We start from the raw sequence: 25528 nt of genomic DNA, 5'->3' as shown, positions 1-25528 counted from the left end.
TTAGAAATAAAGGGGAAGGCTGAAATTTATAAAATCATAACAAAATGGAAACGATTACCTCACCAGCTGTTATCAAAACTGCCTGAGGTGCGGCAGCAACCCGACAGCTTGTAACTGCAGCACGCCCAGACAGAGGCGATGCCAGAGCCTACAGGTACCTGCAGGACCTGGAGCAAATAAAAAGCGAGCTTCATGCTGGAGCAGGGTCATTCACGAGAGTTAAATGGAAAGCATTTCATGAGCTCTGTTGTAGAGGAGCTAAGAGCATGTTTCCTCAGGGGGTGTTTTGGTTTCAGCCATGGGCCCAGGAGCAGCTGCTGTCCCAGGGGAGGGCAGCGCTGCTGCGTTGGGCCGCTAAGCCCATCAAGAACCACAGCCCTGGATGCACACACAGCCCAGACTGGGAGGAGGGAAATAGCACCTGCATCACAGGGCAAGCATTTGGGAATTGCTGGGATTGCCCGGCCTAATGACAATTGTGTGTGAGTGTAGCATCAAGCCCTTAGTGCACCTCCTGCCAGAGGAAATAAAAGATGCCCTAAAACTTGCTCATTATGTTCCACCAAGAAGCTAAACTGCTCCAGAGTTCCTCATTCACTTCTCACCATCACTGGGTTACTTCCAGGGAGAACCAGAGAAGCATGTGTCACATGGCAAATGTTTTAGCTTCCACAGCACAAGGTGCTGCTGGTGAATCTCCACATTGCACGTACTTACAGATACGCGGGTGAAGCAGTAAAGTGGAAACTTAGAAAGATAACAGCGGCTATATTATTTGTAGATGTTAGGATGGGTTTTTAAAACTCGTCTCCATTGACTGCTGAATGCTTTTGATGTCCTACAAGCAGTAAGTGCTTGAAGAGAAAGGTAGGAAGCCTGTTTTCCTACCCATTTTGGCTGAAGAGTTTTAAGTGTGGCTACACAACAGCAAAGAGAAAAAGCACAGAAACACATAGTCTGGAGGGTCAGAGCAGGAAGAATGATCTTCTCTTTGGCTTGTTTATCTTGAGCTTCAGCAGATTAACAGGATAAAATGAAAGTGAAGGCATCAAGCATGTCTGCAACACACTGGAATGTACATCTTTTCAATACTCACTTCAGCTAGGGGGAGAAACACAGCTTCTCCTCCCTCCAGAGACCACTCATCGCAGTGAGCAGGAGGATGGCGTTCCTGACAAACCTAACACACGGTTAGCAGATATTAGTTTATAAAGCCTGTTATTTTGTTCTGAATATGGATAATACTCCATGCTCTTCCAGTTACATTGAAAGTGATGAAGGTAAAATTCACTGAATGAGTGACAGACTTCATAGACAAGATGTCTCTAATAAGCAAAAGCAGCTACACAATGAGTAATGTTCACAAGCACGATTTTTTCAAGGCTGAAATAGTTGTAAGACAAATCATTAAGCAGCAAATCCACATGCTAGAAATGAGTATCCCCAGGAGCAGTTTTATGAAAATGTCACTAAATGTTCAGAAAGCCTCCTGCACTCACATGTGAGAAAGCACCATACAAGATTAAGAAGCAAACATAATGGATATTTATAGCTGGCGTAGAGGAAAAATTAAAGTCAGTTAAAAAAGCCAGAACAATTGTATGAAATGAGTTACAGTGCAATATATCAGAAATTACAGGAACTTTTGAAAGCAAAAGGACCTGGTGAAAGCCTCTCGACAGCAGAATCAAGATTCAGAAGGACATTTTTTTCAGCTTTGCTTCTCCATCTAAGGAATAGCAGGAACAGCAACAGCGGTGCTGATTCATTACTAGCTGGAAAGGGTGAATTTTTCAATATTCATATAAAAATAGAGCATTAAATATTTTTGCTCTGTGTTTGGGAAAAAGTCAGTTAAATATTCAGATTGCATCATGGAGAGTCACTTTCGATCCAGCTGTAACCCAGGAGGACATTAAAGAACAGATACTAAAATTCATTTTGAAAACAGCAGGTCAGGGTGATCTCCACCTGAAGCAGAGCTGCACGGTGTTCGTGGCCTAATGGGGATGCCAGAACAAACTGTAAAGTGACTGACAGGGGAGTAACAGGGAATTGCAGGAGGTTAAAGCAATTGATACCAATCAGCGTGTTTTTACATAAAATCAATCCTGCCTAGTTTGGCACAGTTTTAAGTGAGAGGATAACTCCAGTCAATAGGAGTGACAGCACTGAATGGCAGGGTGAGATGTGTAAGACTGGGTGCAGCTGTAGGTATACAAGTAAAGTTCTCATGTCTGTCTCAAGATGTAATGCTAATGGAAATCCTTGCAGAACAGGTGTTTCAAAAGGAAGCCCACTGCTGTGGGGTTACACAAGCAGCACACAAGGAGCACAAAGCCAGCACTGCTGAGAGCACAGGAGCATGGAGCAGCACACAAACCAGGCCACAAGCAGGGAGGGACAGCCCATGTGTGCGGCCCTGTGGCCCAGCAGCTAGGACCATCTTTAATCTGCAACTCAAGCCATGGCAGAAGAGCACCATCACCTGCATGGGGCCTTTTGCCGTGACCCCAGGACTGATGGGCCTTTGGGCAGACAGGCAGGGGCACCCTCAGGAACAGCAGAAGCCAACCAGCCCAGTGCCCACGGTGCCACCGCCGCTCCCCAGGGCCGTGTCCCTGCCCTCAGAGTGGGGCCAGCCAGCACCAGGGACTGGGAAGGAGGGCACCATTTCGGAAACCTCAGTCAAAGCAGGGTTGTCAGAGCTCAGTCTATTTTGCTGACTAGAGAGGATTAAAAGAGGGCTTCAGCAATGTTCACAAAGAGCTACACAAGGAAATGTTTAAAAAGGAGGGGAATCCATCGCTCAGGTAACTTGCAGCAGGCAGCCCAGTCTGCGAGAAGATGCTGGACAAGAGGCTGGAGCCGGGACCCCACTGCATGCCTGTGTAGTGACAAACCACAATGGGCAGACTGACTGGGCACCACCTCCTCCCCACTCAGTGAGAGGGAGGCAGGTGCTGAGCCTGGTGAGCAAGGCAGGGGCTCCTGTCAAGACTGCTGCCAGTGCCCAGGAGGTAACTGAGGAACAGATGAGTCCAAATATCCCAACTACAGAACTCTTTTCTTTCACCATTTTTTACTCACTGCCCCACATCCACACACAGGCATAAGTGCGTTCACAGAAACAGATGTACTAGGCTGATGTGCTACCGCACAGATCAATTTTCTCCTTGTGGGTAGTAAAAGGCCTCCTTGAGGCTATTCAGGAGTGGCAAAGTGGTTACAGACACCTGCCAGCACCCCTTACTTGGCACTTCTGCTGGCAAGCAGGGATGTTACAGGGCCTGGCCCGCAATCAAAGCGCCCCATGCCCACAGCAGGCCCTGGGCAAGCGGGGAGCAGCAGCACTGGGAGGGAGCTGGCTTGGGAGGGGTTGGGGGCAAGGCAGCCCGGGAAGCACTGACGTCTTGTCTTTCCATTACTGAAAATTACACTGTGTGAAACAGCATTAGGTCATTTTAAGAGGTTTATATAAGGACACTAAAAAACAAGTCATTTTGCAATTTTTTTTAAAATACATCTCCCTCCTCTCTTTCCATTTCCACTGTGCATCAAGTTGTGAAAGCTCAACATGCAGTGAGCCCCACGTTCCCAGACAGAAGGACCGACCCCAGCCCAAGTTATGTCTTCCAGCTGTTCCCAGCTCCTTCTCTTCTCTCCCTCAGACAGGCTCATAGCAGCGCCTTAATTACTTGTTTAGGAAGGATGTGACATGTTCCAATTTAATACATTTAGCCCTTCTTAGAAGAAATGTAGAATTAAGCCTCAGTATGCACTTGACAGATCTCTTAGCAACTAGAGTGCAATCGGCCAACAATGGATGATTCACAGTTTTAGCAAGAGTGTGCAGAACTGCCTGCCAAAAGTCTGAATAAACGCACATTGCTAGACACTATGGTAAAATGTACCCTGATCTCTTTTAAACTATTATATCATAGAGGAAAGTTAAACTGCATGCATTCCAGCAGCTTGTTGGAGTCTGGAAATACAATTGAACTGTAACATCTTGATTTTATGATAACTGATACTTTTTTGGGGTTATTTTTGCTTAATTGGAATAATGGTACCTTTCAAAGAGAACCACTAAAACCCATCAGTGTGTGAGCAGGGAGCTGCCATTTCCGTTCCCGTTGTTCTAAAACAGGAAGAGAAACAACCCCTGTCAGTGTCCTCCAGGTTCTTACCCAAGGCCTCACCGACTGAGATGGGCTTACCCTCACTCCTGCTGCTGCAGGCCCAGCGTTGCCTCACGTATTCAGAGACCTGTGCAACCCGCCAGCCCCACCAGAGCAGCAGGAGGTGGCACAGGGTGCCAACAGCTGTCCTGAGGCACTGCTGCATTTGCTTTACTGCTCACAAAGCACAGTCAGGGATCCAGCTGAATTCCTCCTGAGGGTTGTTCCTGCAAAGACAAGGCTGTTTGTATTTCTACAGCCAAACTTCTGCCTTCACTGACCGGTTTTACTCCACACTTCATCTCTTGCTTTGGAAGAGTTTCCTGTATACGCTCCATGTGGAAGTTGTAATACACAAGAACAAACTCGAAGAAATCTTTACAAAATATTATAAAGCACAAACAACACAGGAAGAACACTGCTGGGATTAGTCCCACACTGCAAGAGCACCAAGGCACAGAGGGTAAGTCACGGCCCCTTCCCTTCCTGCTCCAGTCACGATTAGTGAGCACAGCTTTTCCTGCCACCCACTTAGTACCAACTGAAGAGACACCCTTTAAAAAAGGCACCTCTCAGCCTCCTTTCTCCTTCACCTGTTCAGTGGGTCCCATCCTCCAGCCCTCCCACGCTCTGCAGCCACAGGGCACCAACACTCAGCTCAGGCACAGCAGCAGCATGGTGCCCCCCTGCCACCCAGGGAACCACCACAACTGTCCTTACCGACCAGGCTCCAGCCCAAGACCCATGGCAGAACCCCCAGCTGCAGCACACCAGCCCACTCACCATCTGCCCATGGCTCTCACACTGCCCACAGTAGCCCTCTTCCTGGTAAAGCAGAGGAGCTTGGCAAAATATGCAGCTCTCTTCGGCAGAGGAGAGCAGAGCACCCAGGCCGGCTGGCAGACTTTGCCTCTAGAAGGAGGGCTGTGGTCAGGGGAAGGAATTTGAGCACAGAGCTCCCAGCTGCCTTAACACCAGGCTGGCTGCAGGCTTCTGCCTGTACTGGCTGACAGCCCCTCAGAGCACAGCGAAGGCAGCTGGGGAGGTGCAGCAAGTGTTGGGGAGATGCATGAAGTGCAAGAATGCCACAGCTGAGAGTTCCTGTAAGCATACAAGGACAAAAATCAGGCAGATGAAGAGAGAAGCAGGTACAGAAAGTGCTTCTACAGTTACTTCTTTTGTAGAGAGAACGTCTCACTGACAGTCAGTGGGATACACTCGATAGACAAACCAGAGCCCAGAAGTTTTTTCCATCTGCTTCCACAAGGATTAGACCAAAGGGCTCAGAAGAATACGAGCAGCAGGGCCGCAGAAGAGCCAGAGCACTGGCACTCTGGTGGGGAACAGCAGTGCTTGATCTGCCTGCACCACCAGCATCACCGTGTACCACAGGCTAAAAAAAATATCGTATCTAGAAACAAAAAATGCTAGGGGCTGATTTTGCCTCTGAGCAAGCTACCCTTTGCTGGAGTGGAGGCAGATGGAAGTAATTTTTGCACCCTGAGCTGCTCTGCTGCAGCCTCGGAGCACGCTGCGTTGGTGACCCTGCCTGGGGCGCGTGGCTCAGGGGCTGACACGATGCCCACGCCAGGGAGGCAGGGAGCAGGGCTGCACGCTCCTGGTGTGACCGTCCAAGGGCAGCCAGTGACAGCACTGTGAACCTGCGCCTTCCCCCAGATTTTCTGCAGCTGCTGGAGCACCGCGAAGCCAAGACTGAGTTCGGATTCTTGTGTGTTGTGATAATCAGCTGGGGTTCGGAAAATCCTTCACAAAAAAAATCCAGCATTCTGGCAATTCTGCAAGGCTTCTGAAAAAATAACAGTTTAACATCTGGAACAAAAATACTCCGAGGAAGTCCAAGAGCAACACAGCACTGAACATTTTCCCCCCCATAGCTGCTGCCGTACAGCACTTCCTTGTCCCCGGCTCCGGGAAGCTGGAACATTCACATCAAGATGCTGAAACATTTCTTTGGAAGTCACGCAGAAGGTGCAGAGAGAAAGAGCTATTCATACACTTGAACATTTTTTAATTTTCTGGGCTTTGTTTGTTTTTCTTCCTGTCCCATGAATTTCCTCAGTCATTTAATGCATCTTAATCTTCATCAATATTTAACTCTGCAGCAGAAATACTGCATAATATGTTTTCCCATTTAACTTGAGGGGGGAAAGGTCTACGGGAAGAAGAAAAACAGCCAGTTCTAAAGGAAACTGCTTTTCCTTTTTCCACAAGATGTCCTGGAATAGAGTCAGGGAGAAGGATGAAAGAGAAAGGTGGGCAGCAAACACACCGTGCTGCTTCAGAGTGTTCACTGGTGTCATGATTTAGCTCTGCATTCTGCCTCTTGGGGGCCAGGTTTAAAAGCTGGTTAGATCAAGACTGGAAATATTTCTTATGGATGAACTCAACCAACCCTCAGCAGACATTGCCATGTAATAGCTGTTCCCTGCAGTAATAAAAACTGCAGCATCATTCACAAGGAACTAGTTTCCTTTATGAAAGAGTATGCAACTTGTACAGATTTGTGTACCCTTAATATGCAACTATATCACATGTACATGACATTCTCGGTAAAAATTCACGTTTTCAGTCAAGAGAAAACTTGGGCAATCTAAGAAAAGTCCTATTACTTTTCATATCTCCTGGAACAGGAATTTCACACCAATAGCAGCAGACATTCAAAGACCCTAATGCCCCCTTTGAAGCTGTGCACACCCTTCAGCTCTGCCAGAGAAACCAGGTACAGCAGCTGCTCTGCACCTTGGGATCCAACAGGAAGCAAAGCTAAACCCCGAATCTATTTTAATCCATTGTATGACACAGAGGATTTACATGGATGAATCTTGGTGCATTGAGCTTTCCTGCAATGGGAACCCAAACCTAGTGGAGTGCAGGATCTAAGCACTCATGTTGCCCCTCCAAGGGAGGATTTAATGGCCACTGCTAACATGATGGGACAGCAGAACCAGGCCCTGCAGTATTTACATCTGTAAACGCATCCAGGCACAAGCAATGGCACATGGTGCCAGAAGCCACTGCCAGCAGTACCTAGCCACCTGCTGGGGTTAAGTGCAGAGACTGCCAAATCAGCCCAACAAGTCTCATGTGTGAGTACACCCCAAAAACGTGGGAGTGCTCAACTGAGAAGCCCTGATAGCGCCACCCTGGAGTCTCAGGCTGCAGAACTAGGAGTGCAGTACACATCTGTTCTTGCTTGCAACTGAAACCTAGAGTGGAATCAACAAACACTTGAACAACAGCTTTCACGAATTCTTGCAGGAGCTCTTGATTGCCTCCCTCACCCCCGCAGCACAGGGTTTTGCTGCCCACCACAGGCATACAGCACAGCCCTGCCTGAAAGGGGCCAGGCACCACCACAGCAGGACAAGAGCCAGCACTGCTCAGAACACACCTTAGCCCTGAGAAGGGAAATGCTAGAGAAGGACCCGTGCCCACCACTTAATTGCTCTGGGTACACAAAATCCTACCTGAATAAGCAAAGACTGAACTTAGACAGGAAGAATTCAGACCTGAAAAAACAAGCAGCAGCTTTCAGCGGGCTCCTTGCAACTGACCTGAGATGCTAGATGTTCAGGCAGCTTATTTGTTCATTTCAGATGTTCTCTTGATCAGAGCAAACAAGATAAACAAGCACTTCAGAAAGAGTACAGAAATGCTTTAAGTTCAGCCTGGAATGTTTTCCAGACTCCTGAGATTTGCCTTGAATTTTTATCTCAGATTTATAGTGAAAAGATCCTCTATTCATACAAATAGAAGTAAAACCCATCAAATCATCCTTGTTTCAAGCAAAACCGGAACAAGATAAAAATGAATACACAGCTTGATCTCTGCCAGGAAACAGAAGTTGGAGCTACACCTTGGTCTGCGTGGATGCTCCTGGGCCACCTGGGGAACCATACGAAGTGTTTCTCCTCCAGCCCAGAGCTGACCTTCCCCAAGGACCCTGGCATTAGTGTTTTCTGGCATTAGTGTTTTTTTAGCAGCAAGCACTTCCAAAGATCTGCTGCATGTCTACTGGAGAAACAGCTTAACACACAGTTGTGATACAGGGACAAAGTCGAACTAAGTCCATAAGGCATTTTATTTTTTGCAGCTTATTTCACACTCTAAAGACTAAGCAAATGGTCCTTAATATAACTTAGTAGATACACCCAACCCGGACAACATTCAGCACTTTCCAACCTACAGCACCTAGTTTTAATTCTCCCCAAGTTTCAGAGACCTGCCCATAGCCCTGGACTACCCGGTACCCATCCTCCAGGCTCGGTGCCTACTGTCATGCCATAGGATCCAGGCACCCCATGGCAGCTGGGGTAAAGGCCAGCACCACCACCTCAGACATAGTGTGTTGTTTCATGGGTTTCCCATCTTCTGGGTTGCTGTTTCCTCACTACGGACGCAGACCCGCTGCACTGCTAACCATCCAGGCTTTGCAGAAGGTTGCAAGAGCCCATCCTCTGTCTTTTGTGCTGTCTGTGGCAAGCCTTCTTAGAAGGAGAGGGCTACAGAGCACAGGAAGAGGCACGGGCAGGATGAGCTAATCCCAAATGCTCACCTACCCTGCTGTCCAGGACTGGAAGCCCCAGACACACAGCCTATTCTAATTCCCTTAGCATCCCTCTCATTTTCCACCAGTATCAAACCAGAATCTTGCTCGCTGCATTTTAATCCCACATCATCTTACCTTATCTCCTGTAACTAATTCCTCCCTTTCAGCAGTTGGCTGCCCACAGGATACTTCTGTATTTTTACTGTTGGACTAGATAGAACATAATGAATCTTTAAATGGACTTGATGAGTAAAGTCATTCAAATTAGGCTTCATCAGCAAGACAGAACCCCAGCTGTCTTTCCTAAAGGATATCAAGAAAGAGTTGAAAATACCTGAAATCTGATTTTAGCACTGCAGAACAACAGTTAGCAAGATGAAATTGAGGTAAGCAGGGAGTATCTGAAACAGAAGAAAATCTTCAGGGTCTTAAACAGGCATCTTCTTAATCCATGCAGCTTTTATAGAGATTCCTTCATATCAGTAGTTTCTAGCTGCCTAACAACTTTAATGGAGGCAGCAGCAAGTTTGCAACTGGTTTCACAGGGGTTGTCACTTGCACATTCAACGTATTACAGAAAAAAGGTGCTAGAGCCTTAGTAAAGCACCTCCAGGAAGCTTATTGTAGCTCCATGGAGATGGAGTAAATAAAGCATGCATCATCAGCACATCCTCAACACGCTTCTCATCTCTTTCAGATGAAAGCAATGCTGGGAGCTTCTCTTGTTTAATCCGCAGGAGAGATCACACTTGGCACTGAATGACTCTTCACATTGACTTCTGTGGGAATAAACTACCCTGGACCTTAGAAGAAAAAATGCACTAACAGAAAGTTAATGAGGTACAAACCAGGTTATGAATGGACCAAAGAAAAACTCTCCTAAAGCTATTTCCTGCCCTGCTGTGATCGAATGCATGCCTTTTAAGGCCTCCCCTTGTCCCCTTCCCTTCTTTGGGCAAGGCTTTATTGCACCCCGAGACTTTCCCCACTTTTCTAATCAGTTTCCATTATGCCCTTTTCCTTTAAAGTTCCCCACCGTTACAGCTCCACCAGGAGTAATAATGCCGAAAATGGCAGCATAAGCTGGATACAGCTTTTAAAATTGTCTTGAAAGGGAGCCAAGGTGGAATAAGTCTGCTGGACGGAGGTTAAAGCTCAGCTCCCTCCCTTCAGTGCCGGCATCTTGGCTTCTGCCCAGGCAGCCCTGCACACGACAGCGCGGAAAGTTTTAGAGCAGAGTCTAGCCCAGGTTAAGGAAAAATTCCTGACCTACAAGTTAGAAAAGGCTTGTGAACCAAAATGCTGGGCTTGGCCCCCCTTGAACCAGAGGGAGGCCCCAAGGAAGAGTAGTGCCAGGCCTGCTCCAGCAGAGGAGCTCTCAAACTGTTAAGGGAGCTTCCCCATGTCCTCCTCCACTGGAAGAAGGGACATGATGCACGTTTGCTTCATTTATTCATTGCTTTTACATTCCAAACAAAGAAAACCATTGCCTCCCCCCATACACACGCTACCATCATTTCTAATTAGCCATTTTGCCCATCTTCAGCTATTTCCTTCTCAGCTACATCCCCACCTCCCCATTTTGCACTAATAGCCAGCAACAGGGCCAGCCTCGGAGCTGGCTGGCAATCTCATGAGACAGGCTCTCACAAGAATTTCCTGCTTCTGGTTCAGCCAGACATACTGCAACAACAGACGTTCTTGCGGTATTTTGGCACTACCATTCCTTCTTCAGGCCAAGACCCAGGAATGCAAAGTGAAAAAAAATAATTTTTAGAATTTTAAAATAACTTGGCTCTTCTCTCTGCTGCAGTGGGTGTCTGGGTGGCTTCCACTGAAATGAACTGAGTTGGAAGTTACAGTGCTGAAGGTATCACCAAAAAATGTGTTTCCCAGAAACCAGCTTGGTAAGGCACCATCACAGTGGGACATCATGGCAGTTCAGTACTAAGACACAAGTGTTATGGGAAGAACAAACAGCTGACCCTCCTAGCACAGTAAATTGTGTTTCCAGGAGTCTGTGGGTATTTCCAGCAAGTGCTTTGATCAAGATGACCCAGCTGGTGAAAACCGCATAGAAGCCTCAAGCAAGACCTAGAGATGCACATTTCTAAGAAGTGCAACCCATGAAGGACTGAAGAGCTCTTCTACCAAGTTACTGTGCAAGCCTGTACCCCACTCGGACAACACTTCTCAATGTGACTAATCTCATGGTAAACACTTTGGATACTTGCAGGCTGTTGCAGCCCCCATCTGTACTTCAGGGAACATCTTTCTAAGCATCACTGGTAGGACAATACAGTTCCCACTGATTGGCTTGGGTAAAGCCTTGCTGGAAATGCAGAGTTCAGACCACGTACAGATGCTCTCAGCCATCTCCTCTCCTCCTGTCAGGAGTCACCTTGCAGAACAGCCTGAACATACACCCATGCTGCTGGCAGGAGGTAACACGGCCATGCTGGACACTGGAGAGGGTTCCTTTGTGGCAGCACACTCCCAACATACTGGCAGAGTGTTAAGGACCAGTTTAGAAACCAGAGCCAAAACTCCTCAGTACAAGTTCCTACAGCTGGGCTGGGCTCCTAGATCCCCTTTAAGCTCAGAAGCTATGAGCCCTGCCTTTCAGAGATGCTGTGCCTGGACTTCCCATCCCAGGCTTTGGCCAGGGGTCAGAGGACACTCAGCACACCATGAACTGTCATCCAGACATGCTTAAGCACTTTTAAAAAGACCCTGCTGCTGATCTCATCTGTGAGAGTTATCACCTACTCAGGTGCCTGCGTAGGGGCGGAGGTAATGCCTTGCACCAGGCAGCACGAGGTGAGCTCTGCTCCTCCTGAAGGGGAGCTGGGGCTTACAGCAGCCTCCTCACCCCCAGCCCCTCTGGGCTCTGGAGTACTCCCACTGAAGCTACACAACTGCATCTGTTCTCTGCTCAGTGCAAAGGGACAGGCCTACAGGAAGGCTGAGTACTAAAGCAGCCAGCACTTGGGGGAGGTGTATCAGGTGCTTTATGCATCACCAACAAAGAGCCGGCTTTCCCCATCCCAGGGGGGCACACACAAAGCAGACACAGACCGAGCGTTCTTTAAAGATGTGTGCTACGTATGGATAAAACCATGAACCCATGGATGGGTTCATAAAACCCATTGCAGTATATATTACATATTACTACACACAGCATTTAATATTACTATTACAAGCTGTTGTGCTATTAACCACACTTGCAGGCACTGTGCTACAGTCTAAGATCTCCTAGTCAACATTTCAGGCTAAGAAACACTTTCAAGCTAAAGCCATGTCATTTTGACAAATGTTGTATTACATCAGACTTTCCACTACAGCAAAACACGGTCATGAGATCAGCTCAGAGAGAGGGTAAGTAAGCAGACAACACAGGAAAGAGTTTAAGCGCTTTAAGCCAAGGAGAACGATTACAGGCTGCGCGTTAAGCACTGCACCCTGCAGGACTGAGCCCTCGCTACCTATATACCTGCGTCACAGACATAAGACAGGATTTAAAATCCAGGAGTTCCCTTCCTGAACACTAATGTTACATACAAGCACCAATTGCTTGTCTTTACCTTGGGTGAGGCCTACACTCAGGTCCCAAAGCCACCCTGGGTGCGGGCTGCAGCAGCCCCCACACTTGGTCAGCCTCACACTTCCATGGGCACAGGGGGCCGCTTCCCACCCCGGATCCCTCCTGCTGATACCGAGGCCATGCTCTGTTCTGTGCACTCAGATATTCACAGTGACTGTCAATATGCACATTGTAAGGTAATAAAGGTACAGTTGCCTCCTGCGACCCCTCACACTGCGCAGGGAAGTTGGGTTTGTTGGCAGCACAGCACCTCACGTGCAGCGACGTAGGTCAATCTGCTTTCAGGAACGCAAACCGGAGCTATTTCTAGGCACAGACCTCATATTTACACGATCTCAATAGGACCATACACACTGTTTTATTAACAGCTCTGTTTACATTCTATCCCTGAACAATACAAACTCATCTCTTCAGAAGCTTTGGGAGTATTGCTGCCCACTAGAAGGGCTGGCAGACCTGCATGGGCTCCCACTAAGTCTCTGGTTGGGTGCAGCAAGCTTGTAGAGGGTGAAGAAACTCAAAGCATAAATCAGAAGCCTGGTGCAAGATTACAATCAGAGCCTTTAGTGCCTAAAAGAAAAAAAACAAGCATGATAGCATTTCAGCTGCTCAGAAGCTTTCCACAGTTTCTGGTGACTGCTGACGTCTATGCCAAAGCTCCCTTATGTAAGGAGAAATGTGAAATATAAAGCCATGTTCGGCAAGTATCAAGACTGGATCATGAACCAGACAGCCCATGGAGGGAGAAGACACTCACCCTGGCCTGAGCTGCTCACTGCCAGTGGACAGTCAATGCAGTATTTTCCCCACTGGTACCACAAACTCACCGTCTTTGTCAGAGGCTGGATAGCAGCACTCTTCTTCATACTGGTTTCATATTCTCCGGCATTTATTCTTGCTGCTCCTCAGTCATCCTGCATGGCCATTGCACAGCACCATGGCAGTAGGTGCTGAAGGGAAGCTGCAGCTAGCAGGCCAGACAAGCCCCAGGGAGCACACTGCAGCCAAACGAGTGGCACTGAAGCAGACAGAGATGCAGCTCCAGCCCTTCCTCCTGCCCAGCAGGGCCTGGGTGCAAACCACCAGGTCCCAGGCTCACACAGCCCACATCTGAGGGGCCCACCACTGAGGCCATGGGGCTGCACCAGGTGTCTGTGGAAAGGGCTCACAGCTGGGAGGAGGCCAAGCAGGAGGCTTTGCAGGCCAAGCTCGATGCTCTGCTGTCAGAAAGGGCTTTTACACTGCTCATGACATTATCTCAGATAACAAGATGGATGCCACTCCTGGCACTCTGCCATTCATCAGATCTACCTGGAAATGCCTCCTGTGAGTGCTGTTTGTAGGCATAAGATCAGTTCTGCTCTGCAGATATTTAAAAATTTGATTACCTGTAAAGCAGGGGTATAAGTGCAGAAAAGAGCTACACCTTTTCCAAAAGGCTCCTCTGAGAAAGAGCTTCCTACCACCAAGGCTGATGCCTTCAGGCTTACTATCTGTATCATGCTATTCAGGAAAGCCTGACCATGATCTCCACAGCCAACAGTGGCAGATTATCAGCTGCCGGCACCAGCTCCCCCATGACAATGTTGACCTCAAAGCCCAGAGGAGACCACCCTCCCCAGAGCACCTTTTTTCCAGACCTCCTCAAGGACACTCTTTCACAACACTAAGCCTGGCTCTCAATACATCAAACCTCTGTATGCCAAGCATTCATTGCTAGGCCTTTCTAAGAATCGTTTTGCAGAGCTTGGATGGCTATGTGTTTTCACAGCTGATGTGGAAAAGCTAGAAACAACATTTCCCAATGAGAGATCTCCGCATTACAGAGTATGCACTGTTTCTTAGGGTTAATCTGACTTGGAAGGGGGAAAAAATCCTTCCATACTGTTGACATAAAATATCTCAGCCTGTCTCAATAGTGAAATCATGCAATTCTCTAGTATCTGTGCTAGGATGGATAGAGGCAGAGAAGACAAAAGTTAACACCTGAACTCAGAGCATCCACATGTGGTGCTACAGCAGCCCACCTAGCACCACCTGACACCCGAACTAAGCCTGAGCACAGGTTCCCACAGCCCCACGGGACAGAAACACCAGCAAGGTGACTGCAGGATTCACACAGGGCAGCAGTGGAGATGCGTGTCCCAAACTGCAGCCCTTGAACCACTCATAACCTTCAGGATCACAGTGAGTGACTCATTATGAGGCTGCTAACCAGCTATCAGTATTACAGCTTATTCATAATACATCAGCTGCTTAAGTGGGTCACAGGGACCTGGATATCCAAGTAGCCTGACTCCAGCAGCACTGGCAGCTTAAGGGAAGAATAACAGTATAGAGTGATTCTGTCTCCGGTATAATTTTTCTCAGCTTACATTGTAAGAGGCAGAAAAAACAGATATTACATCTGGATCAAAGTGTTGAACAGCTATTGATGGATCTCTTTTGTTAACTTACACCCAGCTGCACTTTTGGACCCCACAACATCCTGGCAATGAACTTGACAGCTCAGTTGTGCATTGCATGACGAAGTACTTCCTTCGGCTCGAGTCTGCTGCCTGGGTATTGCTCTGGATGTCATCAGGTTGTTTTTATCATTCCCAGTTCATTTTCTCTGTACCATTTGAAATATTATAGAGCTCTCATATTTCACCCCTCCCCAGAATAGCTTTTTAAGATGAAGGCATTTGTCTAATTAGCCCCACTTCACACAACAGCAGTCCTGTGCCACAGCAAGGTCTTCTCAGCCACCCCTACCTTTTCTGCTTATGCTGTGTTTCCAAGACAGGTAACCAGAACATCACACAGCATTTCTTATCCAGGTGAATAATCTAAGCCCCATCCAAAAAAAAAAAAAAAAAAGTGGCCTCTCAGCAATACTGGAGGTATGCAGTATTTAAAAGAAAGTTTTAGAAGTGCTCATTCAGAAGGGAATGTCCTAATACAGTCAAGAAATTCTAGAAACAGTTATCTAACTCATATCCTCCTCCAGCAGTATCTTTAAGCAGTTTCTATTTGGCTCTCAATAGCGCTGCTCACTTCAGCTCTAACTACCACATGTTGTCAGCACAGGCATTAATATTTCCATCAGAGGCTTTCAACATAAGATGAGCCACAAACTAGCATTAAGCCTTGGGGAAACCTAGTGGCTAGTAATAGCTGCAGCTCTGCTCCTCTGTACAGTCAGGGCTAGAAGAACATGAGGTGCTTGAGAGGCACCACCTTGGTGGTTTCAGGCACAGTGATGCCAGGCACTCAGCCATCTGGGTAGATGAAACTCTCCAAATCACTTAAATTGTTTGCAAAATGAACTCCTGAAGGACTGGTAAACATCTCATCTTTACAAAGAGGCATAACCTGGAAATTAGTACTAAACATCTGAAGTGCTCTTAAAACAGCAGCTTGCTACTTCTGGACAGCAGGCCACAACCTGGCTCCCTCTCTAAAGCACTCACCTTTCAAGTTAGCTGAACAGGAGTGCTTGGAAGGAGATGACCGCCTCCATGGCTGCTGGCCTGCAACTCAAAGGACACCAACCACACAGAGACACTGGTGTGTGCAAGGCTCTTGTCCTGAAACATCCCCCCCACGGGGTGTGGGAACAAACATACAGCATCCAGCTCCCATGACAACTCTAGGTTAAGCCTCTTCACAGATAAAAGGAAAGAAATCCAGAAAGATATCACAACGCTGCTCCTAGTTTCCAATTCTGTGGCAGGTCTTGTTTCAGCTTGCTGCAGTGGCCAGCTGGGACTGAACTGAGACAGATGATTTGGTTTTACCATAGAACTTCATCTGGCATTCAGAAGCAGGCAGAGCGCCAGCTCCTTTACTATTAACACATACAGCCCTTCCAGAAACAAATTAGCACAATTATTTTTTTTTAAAGACAGTGCCAAGCATTGAATGTCTACTGAAATTAAAATGAATCCTGCAAGTCTCAAACAAGCTATTTTTGATGTACTTGTTTGGTTTTGCTATCAGTGTGAAGTAACAGAAAGAATACACCAGCTGACTCAGCCGGATTGTGTGCTGTCAGCTGCGTTAGATGGAAGCAAGGCCTGACTCAGGTACATCTGAGCCATAAAACACTTCCTTAAAAGAAGGTATTGCTACTACTACAAAGAAAGGCAGCAAAAAAGATACTGTCACCCAATGCTGTGAGCACATCACTTGTCTCACTCTAGAGCTATGACTAACCAGTTCCTACCACTGGCCAGATCGAAACTCTTACAGCATAAACCTTGACTGAACAGAGATGTGCTCCTCTACAAAAAGCGTGTTTAAGCAAAAACTGATCAGTAGTTACTGACCGTGGTAATTACGTTTCTGACAGAAGCACATGCTCTGCAGGCACTAACCTCTGCAGGCCTTCCAAAAGCAAGGGCTCGTACACAGATGTCTATGCACTGGGATGATTTCTGGGTGATGGAGACTCCTGCTCTGTATAGACAACTCATGTTTCAGGTCAGACATTCACTAATCTAGCCTATACATCTCATCCAGTACTGTTTACCAGGAGACTTAAAACAAAGAAGTCCTCTGAAAACTGAGCACAGAAGCACAGACACCATTTTCTTGGACTAATTTGTACCACTAAGCTCACCAACTCATTCAACAGAACGGAGTAATGCAAGTTAAACCTTGCTATATGGTCACCTCCTGTAGCATCCTCAGCGCAGTCCTCCTGTGTCTGCAGCCAAGGTCAAGTACCAGCCTGATCCTCCAGAATCACTCCTGGGAAACCAGCAAGGGCAGAAGAACAGTATTGACAGAAATTCAAGCCTGTGTGCTTGCTTTAATTAAAAAGGTCAGTGTTTACACCAGTCGTGCTCGCTGACATGCTGCATGGTCTGCTGCCCTCACAAGAGGGACAACCAGAGGCACTGAGTTTGTTAAGGACAACTGGACCTATTACTAACTCTCCCCAAATCCCACCTGACCAAACCAGAGGGTCTTACCTTTGCCACATGTACACTCTTAAGTCAGCAGTAAGTATATTTTACAGTGAGCCAACAGTTTTACAAGCTTTATCAAAGTGACAGACAGGCACCTCTCTGACCTACAGGACAGGCACTCTGCACAGGTATTCCCAGCAAACCAGAGCTGAATTTGCAAGTGGAAGCATGCAAGAGGCAGAGGGGGGGAAACAAAGACACGCACTTCTTCCTGTGCGTGTGTCCTGGCACGGCACTGGGAGCAGCTGCTGCCTGTGCTACTGGTACAGCTTCGGAAGCTCAGCTGGGGACTGTGCTCCCCACACTGAAGTGTCTCAGAGCCAGCAGGCAGAAGCAGAGCACACAGCAGCTCCGCTGCATCCCACTCAGCTCTCAGAAGGTGCTGCCAGATCACACCACAAGAAAGGCAGCACTGCAGCCCACATACAAACCCTCTCCTTGGCAGGGTACACGAGGTACTGCGGAACTGTAGGGAGTATGAGATTAAAAAAATACTCTTGAACAACTGCGGATGCCAGGAACCCGCCTTTGTACTCCAAAAAAGCTTCCAGCAGCGACTGAGTTAAAGCAATTTTTATGATGCTTTTAAGTAAGGCAGCTGCCAAAGAGAAAGATTTAGCTTCAATCTGACAGTCGGGCAGGAATCTCTTGGGGAAGAAGCAGGGTAGCTCCGAGCCATATGGATAAGTCAGAACAGTAGAAAAGGCTCTTTTCGCTTTCTTATGGAAATGCTTAAGGTTATTTGGAACCTTTAACCACTTAGCATTTGCACTGAACCGTAAGTTCACCAACAACTATCACAGCTACAGAATTGTTGATTAAAGAGGTACAAAAGCTGACATCAGGCTTGCAAAATCATAATTGGTGTTCACAGGATATTAAAAGCAGGCATTTAATTTGGCTTCTGCCTTTCTTGCTTTGAATCTTTTGGTCAGCAAGTCATACATATTGCTGAGAAACTTGATGTAGCAATTTATTAAAGTCTAAACATCACCTCTGGTAGAAGAGCATTGAACTCGACTTGCTCCTAGACCATCCTTAAAGATCATTTTACAGTTCTATAGATAGAAACCAATTATAATGAATACAGTCCACTTATATTGATCTGACTAGAAGCTGCTTCCTAATATTTTCATTAAATCTGTGATTACAGCAGCAAAATTGAAAAATCAAAGAATGCAACTCTTGGCATGACCCATTTGCCTGAAGTGTCAGCCCTATTAATGCAGGGTCAGAGCTTCATCAGCAATGAACCTGGAGACCAAAGCAGAACATACCCAAACTACACAGCAACACTTCAGCTGCAGAAAGATACGAGGAACAGAGCCACAGAAACAAACACAACCTGCATTTGAAGTAGGCTGCTTAAAGAGGCTAAAACGTTCCTTCCACGTGTCTGAGGCTGCAATTACATAGGCTCCTGATACAGGTCTGATGCTGTCAGTGATTCTTTTAAAACTCACCTCAGGTTCTCTTCAAGAGGAAAGCTGCACACAAGACAGAACTTCTCCACTGGGTGCTTTTCCGTTATTTTATATGCTAGCACCAAAACACTGAAATGACAGCTAATGAAACCAGTTGTAGAAAGTACTGATGTAGATTCTGAGGAGAGACACTTGGTCACCTTCTGTACCCCAAGATGAGCAGCACCTGTTTGCTCCTGGAGAAAGCTGCTTTCCCTCAGCAAAGGCCCCAGCACACACTCTGCCCTACAGGTCAGAGAGGGAAGATCATAGCACCTGGCTACATCCATTCTGTGTAGAGAGCACTGAGAACAGTGTCTCTGCAAAAGACAAGCACAGCCCAGGTATCCATCCATCTTAACCATCTTCTCCTACATCTGACTGGGACTTCTGGACTTGTTTTCAGCACAGCCGCAGATAGCAGTGACAACCAGTGACAGTATCTTTTACACTTCTGATTTTGAAGTTAGAATGAGGACACTGAAAAGAAGAGGCCAAAGGAGCTTGTATATGGCTCAGTGTAAAATGGGAAAGGCATTCAAGAAAAAACAAACACAGCCTGAGGGCAGAAAGGTGCCTAACACCATTTCTAATTGTTTTGTCAATCCTCAAAGCTTTTGCCCCTGTTTACTCACCAGCTGGTTTAAACACTAAGCAATGACAGAGGGGTAACCCCTGAGACTCCCTCCTGAGCTTTCTAGGCAGAACATTAACCAGCAACAGCATGGGTGAAGCACAGTAAGTGAATGCAGAGCAGCCAGTGCAACTGAAGACAGCCTCCAGGATCTGTTATGACAATTTACAGAACTATGAATTAAAGTTGGTGGATTTTTTTAATCTCTTGCTTCTCTAACAATCAGCAAGCACTAATCCTCCATGGAAATGAGACAGGTCTCTGCCAGTTGTGCAGAAAAATGCTGGTTTAAGTGATTAGTCAGCAAATACAGGCTCTTGTGTACTAGCATGTGCTATAAAATAAACCCCCATAGCCCAATTAAGTTCAGGAACTAGCAGAGCCTTGAAACATTTCTCCAGAGTCAAGCTCTTTTATTACTTTGCAACAGACATTATCCTGTAGAACTATTGAGGTCTACAGATGGAATGAACGAGATGTCTGTCATTTGGCAGCTGCACCACAACCAGAGCTGCCTGTGCAGGCAACTTCTCTCCTGTTTGCTTTCTGCTTTCTCAGAGGCATTGGCCACCCAGCCCACGAACCACCAGGCTGCAGTCATGTCCACAGCCCAGCGCATGCTCGAGCTCCAGGATAACCTCTCCACGCAGCCCCATGGGAGCACACGGAGCAGGATGGGGTGGCTGTGCAGGGGGCTGCTTGGTGCTGAGCAGCAGGTTACATGGCCCAGCAGGACCACAGCTGTGCACAGGGCCCTGCCACCCAGCGAGCAGATTCAGGAAGAACCCAGAGATGCTCAAGGGGCAACTGGGAGGCTCTTCCAAAGCTTGTAGAGAAGACAGCACATGATAAACATATTCCCTTGTTATTCACCCCATCCTCATTGCCTCTCCTCCCTCCCCATGCTGTAGGAATGCAGCCCCACAGATTGGTCCCCCATGGGTTTTGGTGGGAAGAGAGAGGGCTCTTAGATCAAGATTTCCTCTTGACTTCTGAAGGAAGAATCACTGTGATCTCTTCTGCAGCAGATCCCAGACATTCTCCCCTTCCCAATGCAGCAGCTGAAAAGAAGAGGCCAGGTTAGCGGGGGCTATATTTCGCTGAGCTTTTGGATTTCCATCTGCCTGCATAAGCACAGAAATGGTAGAAGTGCTGTTTGTGCTATCCCAAGCATATTAAGACAACTTAGGCAGTACGAGCAATGTGCTGATCAGGGCTCTTCTCCCCATCTAGCCCTGGTGCGTTCAGGAGGTGACGTGAAATATTTATACTAGAGGAATAAGCAATTGAGAACACGCTGCTGGAACAAAAGGTGCTGGAACCTGATCAGTGATCACAACATTTCCATTAGAGTTACTCAACTTGAACATTAAGTGCACTGGTGACTGCACACAGCTAAACAAAACAGCAGCTTATCCGCATTAGGTATCTACCTCTGGCTTACTCTAAATGCTTTTACCTTTCTGCTAAATCCAAAACTCTCCAGAAACTATGAATTTTAAAATAAGTTCAGAAGTTGATAACACAGAAATATAATGCCTTAAAATAAGCCTCTGCCTCTTGCAAACAAATCATTAAATGCATGACCAATTTTTCTACTTTACTAAAAAAATACTGGTCTGTTTCCCAGTACTGACTGAACATGACCAAGTTTAATTCAACTCTTTTTCCTCCCTACAATAACTTGGAGCTAGAACAAGCAGTCTGTGGGTTGAGGTTTTTGTTGGGTTTTGTTCCAGGCAGAAAACCAGTAAAGAGTCCAATGGTGCTGGAAGGGGAACCACCAGTCTCTGTACAGCCTGGAAGCTCAGTCTGTGCTATTAAAGACTGCTGCAGAAGCATGCCTGCTACACACAGCGTTGCAGTAATTGATAACAAGCCTTCTTAATAAGGAGTCTAGTCAGCAAAAGAACACTCCGCGACAGTTCTTAAATATTGCATTATGGTTTTCAGTAACATGAAGTGGGGGAGGACGGGGATGGTGCCTCCTGATGAGCCGCCTGCCAGGCGGGAGGGCTGAGCGGCTCTGTGCGCTGCTCCAGCTGTGCCCAGCCAGGCTGTACCACAGCAGCCCCCAGGCCCTTCATCTTCCCCTTGTCCTGATGGGGCTTCAGAGCCTGGCCCACCACAGGCCTCCCAGCAAGCTGCCTGGAGGCAAGCCCTCCTCTGTTAACACTTCCCAGAGGCGGTGTCCAGCAGCCCCACAGGTCAGGGCTGAGACCAGCAGGCCATGCCTGGCTGCAGCAACTCCCAGCCTCACGGGAGGCAGGGCCGCAGCGCGTGCTCGGCACACGGCCCTCGCGTTAACTAGGTTAAGCCGAGCGCCAGCCGCACTGCTGCAGTGCTCATGGGGCTACGCCTCTGTTACATAAAGCAAGCAGGACTGCGCTGTGAGAAACCCCTACCGCATGTGGACCGCAGCCACTGCCTTCCCTCCGCCAGCCCACTGACGGTACGAGCCCCAGTCATGTTTGTGCTGGGCTGGACAGGCCAGCTGGGCTAGGAGCTAAGTCCTCCAGAAAGCATGAGAAAAGTGGTTTCACAGGGCCTTGTCCTTCTGACTTCTGGCAGTGGATCCATCAGACCTGGAGCCACCCAGATCTGGTGACTGTTCATGTCCTGGGCAGGCAAATTTCATGACCATTAACTGACAATGCCCATCTCCAAGTACCCCAACCTACAACAGGCTTCATGCCCAGAGTCATTCAAGTCAGAAGAGACCTCAGGAGGTTCCTAGTCCATCCTCCCTCTCAAAACAGGGCCAGCTATGAGAACAGATCGGTTCTTGCAGGGCTTTATCCAGTCAGGTCTTGAAAGCCTCCACAGACAACTGCACAGCTTCTCCAGGCCCCCATTTCACTGCCCAGCTGCCCTCACTGTGAGCAGCCTCCTTCCACCCCATTAAAATGTACTGCTTCCATTGAGCCTGTTGTCTCCTGCCTTCCTGCCACACAAGTGAACAGCCTGGCTTCATGCTCTGAATAACATCCACATAGGTGCTCAGGAGCTGAAGGATATTTATAGTTTGTTTTTTAATTCATAGAAAGCTCATGGGAGTGATTGCCCCTTCAATCAAGGAAACTAATAAGTTTCAAGTTGTGCCTCAAAGCTTCCTCTTACATTGATTTGTGACAGCGCCTGGACAAGCCATCCAAGGAAAGAAGTAAATCTGCTCTGCTGCTTCTGCTAAGAGTTTACCCTGTTCAGGCTTTATTTCAAATCATGGCTGAGTTACGACTTCATGCAAAGTAGCTGGTGCTGATCAATAGGAGATCTAGCCCAGCAAAAAGGAATATAAACAGAACAAGTTTTGTATTACCCTCAAACTGACAATACACTACATAATTCAAAGATAAATTGTTACCATATGCATCCTCTCCAGCACAATCCTTTTTAATTATTTTGTGGATGCTGGGGAGCAACTTCTAATTATGCTTTAAAACAATTTAACATATTTAGAATTACATAAGTAAATGCCATGTCTTGTTTTTTGTTAATGAGGTAGAAAACAGACTGTTTTACCTGACTGATTCTTTTACTTGACTGATTCTTATAATAAGCAGGATAGAACTCATGGAACTTAATTCGCTGCTGTTAACCCTCAGGAGAGGGCTGATGCCATCAGGTACTTGCACTCAACGCTACTTCACTAAAGGGCCAAGCAGCCTCAAGCATCACTGACTCCCCCTCATTAGCCCTGCAGCCTCAGGTTATGCATCTTTGTGCACTGCCTTCATGGAACCAGAATAGCTAGTAACACTGAAGGGAGGAGAACAAAGAGGAAGGAATAAAGAAGAAAACATAACTCGGGATTTTTTAAACAAAGAAGTATCCCACATCCTTTGCTTCCTTGTTTCATGCTTTTCAGTTTCCTTATGGCACCTCAAATAGCAGAGCAAACAGTTACAGCCACTATCGCAAACAGTCCTGCTGCCATATCTCATCTCTTCATGCTCACTGTGCATTGGCATAACCTGAGACCTCAGAGTAGGCAACGAAATACCACCTCTTACTTTCAGCTGGTGGCAACTGGTGTCTCCCACCTCCTGCCAGTGCCACCAATTGCCACCAGCTGGTAACATACACCACCACCCCTTGCTTCCCAGGCTCCTTCTAAGCACACCCACCCAGAGCTGACCCCCACCTCCACGCGCAGACTCCTGTCTACTTGCGAAGCCCAGCCAGTGACAGTGGCATTTCTCCTGCAGGCCGCTGGAGCGCACATGGCGACACACACCAGTGACTCATGGGATAGGTCCTCAGAAAGCTCAGCTGGGCTCCAGCTGAGCAACATCCACTGCTGGAAGCTTCACACTGGTGCTGTTGGCTCCAATAGGGCTGGGATGCACCTGAAGCAGCACATACACGTGTGTGCGCTCATGGAGGCACATGTGTGCAAGAGCTGTGAGACATCCAGGACTCACTGGAGGACAATACTCAAGCAAGCCTTATTGCTAGAACGAGGGCACCATACCCATACCAAGCATGCTAAGCTAAGGCCACGTAGACCACTCCCCGCTGTACTTGCCAGCCAGCCCAGGGGCACGCACTGACCCCGGGCAGCAGCAGGCTACAGGTGACCACGGATCACTGGGCGAGTCCTGCCCACGGGGAAGACGGGCACTGCGAGATGAGAGAGGGCTGCACCGGGACACACCTGCGGGAAGGCAAGGGGCCAGGGGCCGGCCGGACAGCCCTGCAGCTCCGGGCTGGGTACGAGAGGTCCCTCAGCCCCTGAGGATGCAGCAGCCGGGCAGCACTCGGCCACCCGCCCGGACCGCGCCCGGCAGGCGCCCCGCGAGCACCCGGAGCCCGGCTGCAGCCCCCGCCTGCCCCCCGCACCGCCCCGCCGCGCCCGACACCGAGTCCGCGGGCGGCAGCTCCGCGAAGCGCCGCGCTCGGCTGCCGCGGGGCCGGGGCTGAGCCGCGCTGCGGCAGCGACCCCCGGGCGGCGGCTGCAGGGAAGGGAAGGGAAGGGCCGAGCCCGGCGGCACCGAGCACCTGCGGGCCGGGGCCGGGGGTCGCGCAGGCGGTGCCGGCCCCTACCTCCTTCCTGCGGCTGGGCGCGCCCGGGCGGGTGAGCAGCGCCGTCTCCTCGCACACCACGGCCGCGTCCTCCACGAAGACGCAGTCGGGCAGGCTCTCGTCCGCCGGCAGCTCGAGCACCCGCAGCCCCAGCTTGCCCCGCAGCACGCCCACGTACAGCTGGTGCTCCCGCTCGGCGCGGGCGAAGTCCACCTCGGGGCCGGCGGCGCTGCGCAGCGCCTGGCGGCACAGCGACTCGGGCAGCGCCCGCACCACGGCGTGCGTGCAGCGCCCGAAGGCGCCGGGGCCGCCGCCCAGCCCGGCCATGCTGCGCGCGGCCGCGGCGCGGGGACGCGCACCGGGACCACCAGCACCGCCGCCGCCGGCCCCGCGCCGCCGCCGGCCCTGGCGCTGATAAAGCGCCGCCCGCGGCCCGGCCGCGCCCCATTGGCTGCCCACCGGGCACGGCGCCACGGGGCCGCCGCCGAGCGCGCTGCCATTGGCTGGCGGCGGCGGCCGCGCCCCGCCATTGGCCGCCCCCCGCCGGGAGCCGCTTACCTGGGCTGGGACCCGCCCGGCCCGGCTGGGGTTGGGGGCGAGGCCGCGCCCCGACGTGAGGCGGCCCCGAGCCCTCCCGCCCGCTGCGGGGTCCGTGCCGGGCCGGCAGCCCCCAGGGCCGGCTGGGCGATGCCCGGCGTGTGGGAGAGGGACCTCGAGCTCTGCCCCTCGCCACGGCCGGCATCTCAGCGCCAGCCCGAGGGCCAGAGGCCCGCGTGCCCCTCAGTTTGTTCACGTCAGGCTCCAGGCGCCCACTGACCGCTCCGCGCCGTTCTGGGAGCTGCTGGGCTCATCCTGTGACCCAGCCTCCAGGCGTGCAGTGCTCTTACAAACACCGCCAGTACCCAAACATCTCCCAGCATCTCCCCGGCATCTCCCCGCACCTCCGCGTTCAGGCTCAGCACAGAGAGGCCGCCTGCTGCTCTGCCATGCCCAAGCGGGGTGCTGTCAGCACACTCCCCCTTGTTGTTTCCCTGGGACTGGGCGGATGGCTGGGAGATGGATCCGTAAAGCCAAATGGAGAATCTGCCACGAA

At 49.3% G+C, this 25528-nt stretch overlaps 1 protein-coding gene across 3 annotated transcripts in view; it reads right to left on the bottom strand.

Annotated features, from left to right (window-relative positions):
- DDAH1 (dimethylarginine dimethylaminohydrolase 1) overlaps positions 1 to 25528 on the bottom strand; it is a 92451-nt gene that overhangs the window by 29242 nt on the left and 37681 nt on the right. The window contains exon 1 of one of the 3 annotated variants that reach the window (XM_038183371.2): positions 24457 to 24841. The exons of 1 other annotated variant lie outside the window; for it this stretch is intronic. In XM_038183371.2, the coding sequence (XP_038039299.1) occupies positions 24457 to 24762 (306 nt within the window). In that variant the 5' untranslated portion in view covers positions 24763 to 24841. Of the gene's footprint in view, positions 1 to 4964; positions 5086 to 24456; positions 24842 to 25528 lie in introns of those variants that run through there. One more of the 3 variants, XM_038183372.2, reaches the window with a different exon arrangement.

This window comes from Anas platyrhynchos, chromosome 8, assembly GCF_047663525.1.
Source record: "Anas platyrhynchos isolate ZD024472 breed Pekin duck chromosome 8, IASCAAS_PekinDuck_T2T, whole genome shotgun sequence".
Classification (NCBI taxonomy): domain Eukaryota; kingdom Metazoa; phylum Chordata; class Aves; order Anseriformes; family Anatidae; genus Anas; species Anas platyrhynchos.
The sequence above is the reverse complement of the archived record's forward strand: the minus strand, read 5'-3'. Positions and strand labels throughout refer to the sequence as shown.